Source organism: Rhinoraja longicauda, chromosome 1 (genome assembly GCF_053455715.1).
Source record: "Rhinoraja longicauda isolate Sanriku21f chromosome 1, sRhiLon1.1, whole genome shotgun sequence".
NCBI lineage: Eukaryota > Metazoa > Chordata > Chondrichthyes > Rajiformes > Arhynchobatidae > Rhinoraja > Rhinoraja longicauda.
In genome coordinates, this window is record NC_135953.1 from 48,279,511 (window position 1) to 48,292,283 (window position 12,773).

A 12,773-nucleotide genomic window follows, 5' to 3' on the forward strand; every position below is an offset into this window, starting at 1 on the left:
ATGGAGAAAGTGTCCAGGATAGGTTGTGCCGACTGGTTAACTACCGTGGTCATTTTCCTGACTCTTCAGGGGTGTAAGTGTGTGGTATATGAACGGCTGTCTTTACATTTTTTTTACGATTCTATGAAGTAATTATTTAATACTGTTTGTCTATTGTAGGTATCTGCACGGAAATAATTGGGGGCCGTAAAGTTAAACCCCACTCCAGACCATACATGGTGTCAATCCAGTGTCATAAACAGCACGCTTGTGGTGGTGCTTTGATCGCGCGTAGATGGGTTCTAACTGCAGCGCACTGTGAACAGTGAGTACATTGTCAGGATGTTGAAAAATAAATACTTTCTCGTGAACGGGTAGAATACACAAATGTGTGAGAAGGAACTGCAGGTGCTGGTTTAAACCGAAGATAGACACAAAAAGCTGGAGTAACTCAGCGGGACAGGCAGCATCTCTGGGGAGAAGGAATGGGTGACGTTCTGGGTCTGAGAAGAATCGTGACCCAAAACGACACCCATTCCCTTCCATCCAGAGATGCTGCCTGTCCCGCTGAGTTACTCCAGCTTTTTGTGTCTATCTTTAAAATACACAAATGTTTTTGTCTCTGAGAAGGACAAGCAAGGTCTGGAAACATTTGTGTGAAAAATAAATGTTATAGGGGTGGTTTACGTTGCCGGGGCATTCAGACAGAGAACAAGAGTGAGAAGGTGAGACTGAAAGGCTGCGGTTGTCCATGTGGGTGTGTGTGTGTGTGTGTGTCTGAGGGAGAGAGAGAAAGGGCGAGAGGGGAGGGGGGGGAGAGAGGGAGAAAATGAAGCAGAGGGATGGGCAGTGTCTGAGAGAGAGAGAGAGGGGAGAGGGAGAGGGAGAGGGAGAGGGAGAGGGAGAGGGAGAGGGAGAGGGAGAGGGAGAGGGAGAGGGAGAGGGAGAGGGAGAGGGAGAGGGAGAGGGAGAGGGAGAGGGAGAGGGAGAGGGAGAGGGAGAGGGAGAGGGAGAGGGAGAGGGAGAGGGAGAGGGAGAGGGAGAGGGAGAGGGAGAGGGAGAGGGAGAGGGAGAGGGAGAGGGAGAGGGAGAGGGAGAGGGAGAGGGAGAGGGAGAGGGCAATGCAGAGGTAATGCAGGGTCGGCTTCGGGCTGGCGGGGTCGGGTAGTGCCCCTGTCCCATACCTGGGCAGTGAGGTGCACAGGCCCATTGCTTTCGACAATCAGATCAAGCAACAAGCAGGACCAATACTAAACACTATATCCAGCAGCATATTTCTCAAGGTGTATGGGATGGAGTCGCATCAAAAACACAAAGTACCAGTCTGCAGAAGGGTCCCGACCCGAAACGTTGCCTATCCATGTTCTCCAGAGATGCTGCCTGGCCTGCTGAATTATTTCAGCGCTTTGTGTAGCATCTGCAGTTCCTTGTTTCTACAAAACACAAAGCGCTCCAGGAACTCGGCGGGTCAGGTGGGGAGAAATAGACAGGTGACGTTAACCATGTACAGACTGAGGGATGGGACGTTGGGTCGGCATAAAACTAAAGCCATCAAACTGATGCCAAAATGCGCTTGCAGTATAGTTTCAGAACTATGTTTGGGAAATGCTGGGAACCCTCAGGTAAGGTAGTTGAGGCCAATACTGTACCAATAAAAGACATTTGGACAAGTACATGAATTGGAAAGGTTTTGAGGGATACGGGCCAAACATGAGTAGGTGGGATTAGTGTTGATGAGGCATCTTGGTCAGCATGGGCAAGTTGGGCTGAAATGCCTCCTGCAGGAAAGGGTCTTTGACCTGAAATGTTAACTTTGTTTCTCTTCCCATGAATGGGAAAGTAATGTTAGAAGGGGAGTGGAAATGCAAGGACATAGGGTTGCAATGGGAATGTTCCCTTTGGAATGCTAAAGCTTGAACCACCTTCTCAAATTGCTGAAATCTTCCTGGTACAGATAATCCCATGGTGCTGGTGATTAAGTCGTTCCAGGGTTCCTTGCTATGAGGATGTTGCCAGGACTTGAGGACCAGAGTTACAGGGAGAGGTTGGGCAGGCTAGGACTTTATTCCTTGTAGCGCAGGAAGATGAGAGGTGATCATATAGAACGTGAGGAGGAGAGATAGGGTGTACACACAGAGTCTTTCACTCAGAGCAGGGGAATCAAGAACCAGATGACATAGGTTTAAGATGAGAGGGAAACATGTAATAGAAACCCCTTGGGGGCAACCTTTTCACACAGAGAGCAGTGGGTATATGGAAGAACAGCCAGAGGAGATAGTTGAGCCAGGTACTATAACAACACTTAAAAGACATTTGAACAGGTATGTGGATAAGAATGGTTTCGAGGGACACAAGCCAAACGTGGGCAGATGGGACTAGTGCAGATGGGGCATCTTGGTCTGCATGGGCAAGTTGGGCCAAAGAGCTTGTTTCCATGCGCTATGACGCTTTAACTCTATTTAGTCACACTGACAATGAAGGAACAGTGACACGGTTCCCAATCAGGAGGGTGTGTAACTTGGAGTCGAGTCTGCAGCTCAAGGTACAGTATTCTCATGCACCCACCATGCTGAACGTCCGGCTGGTGAGATCACAGGTTTCTAAAGGATTGTTGTGTAAACTTGGGTGAGTAACTGATGTGCAAATACAAACAAATTGTTATGGGCTTCTTGTTACAGAAATGTGGCTTCAGCGTATCCAAATCTGGGAGCTGAATGCATAAGGAAGTGCAGACTAAAAATTATTAATAAGCACTGTGATCAATACAGTCATACAAAACAGTTTTGGCTTGGCAGTTCATGATATAAATTTGGAATCAGTTTATGTCAAGCTAATGGACAGCAAAGGTTGGAAAACATCAGTAGGACTTTGTAGAGGTTGTTCATAGGTCACCAAATAGCAATTGTTTTATTGGGCATGGTATAAATCAGGAACTTAGAGATGTGATGAACAAGTAATCATGGGAGATATTGTTCGAATCGACTGATCGAATTTGCTGTATTAAGATGAAAGATGAATTTATGGAATTATATTTCAATATTTTGAGAAGACCTGGGAAAAGGTTATTTTAGATTCTATCATGTGCATTGAGAAGGAATTAATTGATAACCTTCGTGTAAGGGGAAGTGGCCATGATACGTTCTATCATATCATGTGAGGTGGTTCCAACTGAAACTATGATCTTAAATCTAACAAACAATTTAAAGGAGAAGTGGCAGTAGTTCAATTGGAAAATATATTGAAAGGTATGAAGGTAGATATTGAATGGCTCACACTTAAAGAAATAATATACCGTTTTGGGGAAAACTACATTCCTTGTTGTTACAAAAGAAACCAGGAAAATAGTCTGAAGTAACTCAGCAAGTCAGCTAGCATCTCTGGAGAACATGGATAGGAGACGTTTCCGGTCTATACCCTTCTTCAGACTGAACTGTTTCTCCAGCACATTGTGTCTCTGTAAACTAGCATCTGCAGGTCCTTGTTTTTACAGGAAAATAGTCCATCCATAACTGACAGGAGAAACTAAAGTTAGTTTTGGATCCAAGGAAGAGTCTTACAAAATTGCCAAAAATATGTTGTTTGGGGCAGTTAGAATTCAGCAAAGGAGGATGGAACAAAATTGATAAAGAGAAGGTAGAAAATGAGAATAAACTGACGAGAAAAGTAAAAATAAGTAAAAGTAAAGTTAAAGTAAGTAGTTAATAAAGAAATGGCAGAGGAATTAAACAATCATCTCCAGGAAAGGTGATTCCAAAAACCTGCCAGAAATACAAGAGAACCAAAGAACTAGTGAGAATGAGGAACTGAAGGAAATAAATGCAATTAAAAAAAGTACAAAAGAAGTACAATTATGTGGAATTGATACTGCCTGCTCATTATAAAAGGAAGGGTGTGACACCCATAGACCATTGTTTTTCAAATGGTTTCTGGAATCTTGAATAACTCAGTCACCTTTCCAATCACAGATATTGTCGAATAACACTAGCCAAAGTGGTTCTTGGAGTGCATTCACTTTCTAGGAAACAAAAAGGGAAAACGACAATTGCAGTGATAAAGATGGTTCCTCACCCGGAGTTTAACTCAAAAACTCCAGAAAACGACATCATGCTGGTTCAGGTACTAAATATATGTGCACAAGATTATTTAAAAGCAAATTCCATAGCTCTATGCTGCACTGGAAAATCGAAAATGTATGCTACAATCATAGAGACATCTGACCCATCCACTCCGAGCTGGAGTATATTAATATCAATGGCATATTCAAAACATTTGATTCTAATTTATTGGTTCGTGTGCTGTAGACATAGTTACCAATGCTGGCACTTTCGTCCATTCTAATGGTTTCTGAATCGAGGAGGCAAATAAGAATCGTGCACATTTTTTTGTTCGGGAGTCATATAGACTTTCGAAGAGATCCCCCTCCCCTCCCCCCACTCACCATCAACAACACCATAGTCACATCTGTGGAGTCATTTAAGTTCCTTGGAACCATCATCTCCAGGGACCTTAAATGGGGGGCCACCATCGACTCCACAGTCAAAAAGGCCCAACTGAGGACGTACTTCCTGCGGCAACTGAAGAAACACAATCTGCCACAGGCAATGATGGTCCAATTCTATACTGCTATCATTGAGTCCATCCTCACCTTCTCCATCATGGTCTGGTTTGGCTCAGACACCAAGCACAACATCCGGAGGCTGCAACGGATCGTTCGCACAGCTGAGAAGGTTGTTGGTTGCAACCTTCCCCCCCATTGATGAACTGCAAGGGCCAGGAAGCGAGCGGGCAAGATCATCTCTGACCACTCTCACCCTGGCCACAAACTCTTCATAGCACATCCCTCTGGAAGACGACTCCGGACTGTCAAAGCAGCCACAGCCTGACATAAAAACAGTTTTTTTCCACGAGTGATAGTTCTATTCAATAACCAAAGACTGTAGTCTCGTTTTTGCTCTGGTTTATTTTCACCCACATGTTTAGACCGTAATGTTGTGTCCTTATTGTTTTGATGTGGTTATGCTTTATTCTTAATTGTTAACTGTATGTTTGTGTTGTCATTTGTGAGCGGAGCACCAAGGCAAGTATATGCATACTTGGCCAATAAACTTATTCATTCATTCATTCATTCATTCATGTAACAGGTAGACCTGGTAAGGTTATCAGATTTGGTTCCCTGAAGAATAATGGTCAAACAGATGTTTTTTTTTAAATCAGGCACTTTCTGAATACCATATTTATCTAACTACTTGAATTTCAATTCCATACAAGGTCAAGTTCCCACACAGGGGATTAGTGTGCAAAATTAGAGCACATGGTATAGGGGGTAGGGCATTGACATGGATAGAGAGCTGGTTAGTAGACAGGAAGCAAAGATTAGGAATTAACGGGTCCTTTTCAGAATGGCAGGCAGTGACTAGTGGGGTGCTGCAAGGCTCAGTGCTGGGATCCCAGTTATTTACAATATATATTAACGATTTAGACGAAGGAATTAAATGTAACATTTCCAAGTTTGCGGATGACACAAAGCTGGGTGGCAGTGTGAGCTGCGAGGAGGATGCTATGAGGCTGCAGGGTGACTTGGATAGGTTGGGTGACTTGGCAGAAGCATGGCAGATGCAGTATAATGTGGATAAATGTGAGGTTATCCACTTTGGTGGCAAGAACAAGAAGGCAGATTATTATCTGAATGGCGTCAGGTTAGGAAAAAGGGAGGTGCAACGAGACGAGGGTGCCCTTGTGCATCAGTCACTGAAAGTAAGCATGCGGGTACAGCAGGCAATGAAGAAAGCAAATAGCATGTTGGCTTTCATAGCGAGAGGATTTGAGTTCAGGAGCAAGGAGGTCCTACTGCAGTTGTACAGGGCCCTGGTGAGACCACACGTGGAATATTGTGTGAAGCTTGGTCTCCTAATTTGAGGAAAGATATTCTTGCTATTGTGGAGTGCAGCGTAGCTTCACCAGGTTAATTCCCAGGGTGGCGGGACTGACATATGATGAAAGAATGGCTCAACTGGGCTTGTATTTGCTAGAAGGATGAGAGGGGATCTTATAGAAACATTAAAAATTCTTAATGGATTGAACAGGCTAGAGGCAGGAAAAATATTTCCGATGCTGGGGGAATCCAGAACCAGGGATCACAGCTTAAGAATAAAGGGTAGGCCATTTAGGACTGAGATGAGGAAAAACCTTTTCACCCAGAGTTGTGAATCTGTGGAATTCTCTGCCACAGAAGGCAATGGAGGCCAATTCCCTAGATGTTTTCAAGAGAGAGTTAAATTTAGCTCTTATGACTAAGGGAATCAAGGCATATAGGGAAAAAGCAGGAACTGGGTACTGATTTTGGATGATCAGCCATGATCATATTGAATGGCGGTGCTGGGTCGTTGGACCAAATGGCCTACTCCTGCACCTATTTACTATGTTTCTATACCTTCCATGTGTAGGAAGAAACTGCAAATACTGGTAACTCAGCGGGACATGCAGCATCTCTGGGGAGAAGGAATGGGTGACATTTCGAAGTCGAGACTTTTCTTCAAACTGAAGGGTTCTGACCCGAAACGTCACCCATTCTTTCTCTCCAGAGGTGCTGCCTGTCCCGCTGGGTTACTCCACCATTTTATGTCTATCTTCAATATCTTCCATGGTGACATTCCGTCTTGTCCTGGAGTGACAACGTTGTGGATCTTGGATCTTTGGTGTGTTTGTGCCAAATTATCAGGTGTCTGGTCTCAGTGATGAATCATAATGGCAATTGGTGCTGCATTTTTTCGACTCTGCCTCCGCTGTTATCATTACTCTTGCAGGTTGAAGTGGATGCACTTCAAACAATAGACTGCCAGAAACTCTATGTTATGAGGTACATATGGCCGGCCAAATTGTGTTTAAAACAATGTCACAAGAAATCCAACAAAAATGAAGCAAATTATGTGAAGAGCTGCTCCAATGTTAGTCAGCCACCTACTGGTAGATGTTCCTCATTACAAGCAACAACACAGTTAAAAAAAAAGTGGGAAATTCACAGCAGGACAATTGACAACTGTGGAAAATAGGCGCAAAGCTTGCTTATGTTAAAGGAGAAGGATAAGGTTATATGTTCTGCTACCTATTTCATAAATATAAATTGGCATTTCACTTTTGCAAAGTATTTCTCCCACTTGAAAGCAAAGTAAACCTGAACATCAGGTCATCCATACAATGTAATAAAGCTTCAATTTAACAGGAATAATAAGACTTTTAGAAGAATTTCCACAGGATTGTGCCAGACAGAAGTTCATTGGATGTTGGGAGAGAAATGAGACTTCGTAGCCATCTATACAATTTCACCTGGAGTTCAAATAAACTGGATTATCATTGGATTCATGGGGGTTGGATAGAATATAAAACATAGAACAATACAATACAGGAAGAGGCCCTTCAGCCCACAATGTCTGTGCAAGCATTTTGCCAGATAAACTAATATCATCAGCCAGCAGATGCATAGCATTTATTTCAAGAGAGCTAGAATACCAAAACAGGGATGTAATGTTGAGGCTCTGGTCAGGGCGCATTTGGAGTAACGTGAGCAAATTTGGGCACCATATCTGAGGAAGGATGTGAGGCTGGCTCTCGAGTGGGTCCAGAGGAGGTTTACAAGTATGATCAGAGGAATGAGTGGGTTAACATACGATGAGCGTTTAACGGCATTGGGCCTGTACTCGCTGGAGTTTAGAATGATGAGGGGGGATCTCATTGAAACTTACTGAATAGTGAAAGGCTTTGTTAGAGAGGATGTAGAGAGGATGTTTCCACTAGTGGGAGAGTTTAGGACTAGAAGTCATAGCCTCAGAATTAAAGTATGTTCCTTTAGGAATGAGATTAGGAGGTATTTGTTTAGTCAGAGGATGGTGAATCTGTGGAATTCTTTGCCACAGAAGGCTGTGGAGGCCATCAATGGATATTTTAAAGTCAGAGATAGATAGATTCTTGATTAGTATGGTTATGGGGAGAAGGCAGGAGAATGGGGTTAGGAGGGAGGGATAGATCAGCCATGATTGAATGGCAGAGTAGACTTGATGGGCTGAATGGCCCAATTCTGCTCCTGCCACATGACCTTATGATCATATCCATTCTTTTGCAATGTATGTCTGCTCCTATCACTTATGACCTTATGATCCATATCTATCCTTTTGTGATACAATTGCAAGTGTATGTCTTTTAAAACTCAAATAACTTCACGTAAACATTTTAGGATATTGTATTGTGAGACTACTTTCTAAATGTCCAAGATTTATATTAGATCATGTAACTTCAGTTTGATTGCTGTTGACGAGGTTACAAACAGTACAGCCGGTAAAGGTGAGTTGAACATTGCCTGACACTTCTCAATTTCTGTGATGAGCTGTGCATGCACATACAGTGAAAAGCTGTTTTGCATGCCAACTAATCATATCAGATAATACCACAGATAGACACTAAATGCTGGAGTAGCTCAGCAGGACTTGTAGCTTCTCTGGATAGAAGAAATGGGCCGCTGAGTTACTCCAGCATTTTTTGTCTATCTTTGGTGTAAACCAGCATGTGCATTTCCCTAGGTATACACAAAAAGCTGGAGTAACTCAGCGGGACAGGCAGCATCTCTGAGGAGAAGGAATGGGTGATATTTCGAGTCAAGACCCTTCTTCAGACCTTTCCTACATATCTGCATTTCCCTCCTACACTGATAATACTATACAGAAATACAATCAAGGAAAACTTAAGCAGAATAGATAGAGCAAAGGGGAAGTGGCAGAGGGCAGAATATAGTTCTCAGCATTGTAGTACACCAGTTCCATGGACAGATTCCAATGTCTGCAATGGAAGAGAGGTGAAATGGCAGTATCCCAGCTTATAGAAGGACCATTCAGAAGCTTGATAACAAATTATGGTCTGATACAAAAGAGAGTGGGTTGCAGATTGGTTGGCAGGTGACAGATGAAAGCAAATGAATAAGCTGGTGCAGATGGTACCTTGGACTCCCACTTCATTTTATGAAGCACTTAATTAATCTCTGCGAGTTTTACTGTGCATTTGAATGAATGAATGAATGAATGAATGAATGAATAAATGAATAAGTTTATTGGCCAAGTATGCATATACAAGGAATGTGCCTTGGTGCTCCGCTCACAAATGACAACACAAACATACAGTTAACAATTAAGAATAAAGCATAAACACATCAAAATAGTAAGGATACATTTCGGTCTAAACATGTGGGTGAAAATAAACCAGAGCACATCCAGTATCAACACAATGCAGCTGATCATCAATAAGTACCCATGAACACAATTTAAATCAACTGTTTATGGATGTCCTTTTTTTGGCTTTTAAAGGTTAACTCAGTAAATAGGTAAGACATTTCAAATCTGGTATAACTTTACACATTCATAGTTTATCCTTGATTGTGAAAGAGTAGTGTAGTTTAGTTTAGAGATACAGCGCGGAAACAGGCCCTTCAGCCCGCAGGTTCCGCACCGACCAGCGATCCCCGCATATAATAATAATAATAATAATAATAATACATTTATTTTATATAGTGCTTTTCAAGATACTCAAAGACGCTTTACAAAACAAACAAGACATAAAAACAAACAAACAAACCAAAGATTTGTCCTGACGGAGAAGCGGCGAACAAACAGCGCCAGCGTCCTCTCACGTCAGGGTCCGGCAGTAAGCAATAAAGAACACAAGACGCACAATTACAATTTAACACAAACAACCATCACAGCGATTGCTCCAGGCACATATATAATACTATCCGATACTCTAGGGACAATTTACAAATTCACCAAAGTCAATTAACCTACAAACCTGTACTTCTTGCAGGTGTGGGAGGAAACTGGAGCACCCGGAGAAAATCCACGCAGGTCACGGGGAGAACGTACAAACTCCGTACAGACGGCACCCGTGGTCAGGATTGAACCCAGGTCTGTGGTGCTGTAAGGCAGCAACTCTGCCGCTGCACCACCATGCTGCCCTGGTGGCTTTGGTTTCATTTTAGAAATGAAATTAAACTGCACATCCTTTTGAACAATTATTTTTATTCTTTTCATAAACTATTCAGCAGCATAGCATTATAATCACAGACATAACATATTGATGTCCAGCAATTGATCAGGAATTACATTTATTTGCTTGTAGACTGAGCAAATAGGCAGAGGGTTTTGGAAAACTTTTAAATAACTGATTGTAGATCTGGCGTGTGTAGAAAAACATTATCAGAAGCACCCACAAATCCATAATGCAAACGTTATACAATTTAGCCTGTGGTAATACTTATAATTCCGTCTATTTTATCTGTTAATTTGAACAGTTGGCCCATGAAGCTGTTCTGAACAAGGACGTGTCCACTTTGAAACTTCCCAAATCGTCAAAAGATGTCAAAGCTGGAACCAAGTGCAGTGTTGCAGGATGGGGAACAACAAATCCTTCAGTCCTGAAAGCATCTGATATCCTGAGGGAAGTAAATGTAACCATCATTGATAGGAAAGTCTGCAACAGTAAAAAATACTATGACTTCAGCCCTTACATAACAAAGGACATGTTATGCGCTGGGGATGCTGAAGCAAGAAAGGATTCATGTGCAGTAAGTTTACATTTCTCAATTTTAATGAAAATTCCTGGAGTTGCAAACCATCGTTGCGACAAGGCACAGTGCCAGTTATTTAATTGAAAGATTTTATGGTAACCTTGGGACTATTAATGATTTGTGTGAAAATTGGACAGCAACATTTAGCAACACCACGGTGGCACAGTGGTGCAACTGGTGGAGCTGCTGGATCACAGCTAGAGATGCAGGTTTGATGCTGATCTCAGGTGCTGTCCATGTGGAGTTTGCACATTCTCCCTGTGACCGTGCCGTTTTCCTCCACGTGCTCTGGCTTCTTCCCTCTTCCCAAAGTAGGTTGATTGGCATCTGTAAAAATTGCCACTAGGTCAGGAGTGGTTAAGAAAGTGGGATGACATGGAATCAATGCAAATGGATGATTGATGGTCAGCTTGAACTCAGTGGGCTGAAGGGCCTGTTTCCATGCTGTATCTCAAACTTATTAAATGCATGTGTTCATTTCCACATGGAACATGGGAAGGTGCTGCCTGAGTTGTCTTAAGCTTTATTGCAAAACATTTATTGACAAACTCACATTTATATACACTGACCGGCATGGAGTTACTACACTTAACATGTAGTATTGAATGCAACAGGATTTACTTGTGATTTTTAAAATTATGTTTTACTTAACATTTTCTTACCATACTGCTGCCTTTTTGTGCCTTACATCTATGCCGTAAGCCAATCTTTCTTTCCCGCTGTTTTATTAAACAAGTAGAAAGAGAACAACCTGAATAGATCAGCACATCGAAGGCCATTTCTCACTTGGGCAGGTTACAACCTAGCAGTATGAACGTTGATTTTTCTAATTTCAAGTAACTCCTGCATTTCCCCTCCCCCCCCGGTCGTCCTACCAGTTCCACTGTTTCCGTCCTTGTATCGCTCTCATTAGCACATCTTCCCCAGCCAACAATGGGCCCATTATGGACTCCATCACTCCTGGGGTTATCTGTTGCCAGCCCCGGATTGTTCTGGCCTTTCTTCACCTCCAGTTTTCCCCCACGTCTGTCTTTCAGTCTGAAGAAGTGTTCTGACCCAAAACGTCATCTATTCTCCAGAGATGCTGCCTGACCCATTGAGTACTCCAGCATTTTGTGACTATCTTCGGCATCTGCAGTTCCTTCCTACACATGTTTATATATCTGTTGTGCTGCTGCAAGTAAGACATTCATTGTTCCGTTTCAGAACATATGACAATAAAACACTCCTGACTAGAATTTGAACTCTCGAGAAACGTGTATTATTGGCCGGACCTCTGCATTGCTAGTCTAGTAACATAGGAAGCATTTCAGCTCCATATTCCACGTGTACAGCTGAAATAACTGTTACATTTGATGTATCTTGTTTCAGGGAGACTCTGGTGGTCCATTAATATGTACCAAGCAGAGGAACAAGAAAGAGTACACTGGCATTGTTTCAGCTGGAGCAGACTGTGGAGTTCCCACTGAACCTGGTATCTACACCCGTTTATCTGAGAAATACCTTAGGTGGATAAAGAAGATTATAAAGATCAAAAACCATAATATAACAAAGGAGCAGAACTAGTTGTTTCCTCTGTATGTGATTAATTCTGTTACTGTTTCCTTTAAATAGCTTCATAAGCATTTTGTACTTTTCCAAGTTGTCTAACAAACATTTCCAAATAATCATAAAATTCTGAATTGTGAATTTGCTAAGAACGTGTTTTGGCTGGATAGTCTTTGAATAAATGAAATGTAGTCCTCTGGCAGATTTGATTATTTTTTATATGAAACGCTTATTAGTGAAAAACTTTCCTGCTCGTACATTATTTAACTGTAATAAAACATTATTGAAATTGCCGACTAGGTCAATTGAAATTTGCAGTGCTATGGAGACGATAGGGTGTGCGAATAATTACTTGAAAACTGGCCCTTCGGCCCAACTGGTCCAGGCTCACCAAGTTGCCTAACCAAAGTTATCCCACTTGTCTGTGCCTGGCCAATGCCTCTACAAACATTTCCGAACCATGTACCGAGAGTCATGGTACAATGTAAATTGTACTCACCTCTGCCAATTCCTCTGGCAGTTTGCTTCGTATACCCATATACATATGAAAAAGTTCCCCTCAGGTCCTTCTTAAATCTTTCCTCTCTCGCCTTGAACCTATGCCCACTAGTTTAGGCCCACCTACCCTGGGGAAAAAGACTGT

General features: G+C 42.4%; 1 protein-coding gene across 1 annotated transcript; it reads left to right on the top strand.

The window, feature by feature from the left end:
* LOC144599613 (granzyme K-like) lies at positions 1-12,148 on the top strand. Its single transcript, XM_078411119.1, has 5 exons — positions 1-73; positions 160-304; positions 3,945-4,095; positions 10,307-10,579; positions 11,954-12,148. Exons 1-5 carry the CDS (start codon positions 1-3, stop codon positions 12,146-12,148), a joined length of 837 nt encoding a protein of 278 aa, XP_078267245.1.
* Positions 12,149-12,773: the final 625 nt, after the last annotated feature.

Coding starts and splice junctions, on each gene's coding strand:
- LOC144599613 (XM_078411119.1), top strand. CDS start 1: ATGGAGAAAGTGTCCAGGATAGGTTGTGCCGACTGGTTAACTACCGTG. Junction 4,096..10,306: donor ACGACATCATGCTGGTTCAG/GTACTAAATATA, acceptor TAATTTGAACAG/TTGGCCCATGAAGCTGTTCT. Junction 10,580..11,953: donor CAAGAAAGGATTCATGTGCA/GTAAGTTTACAT, acceptor ATCTTGTTTCAG/GGAGACTCTGGTGGTCCATT.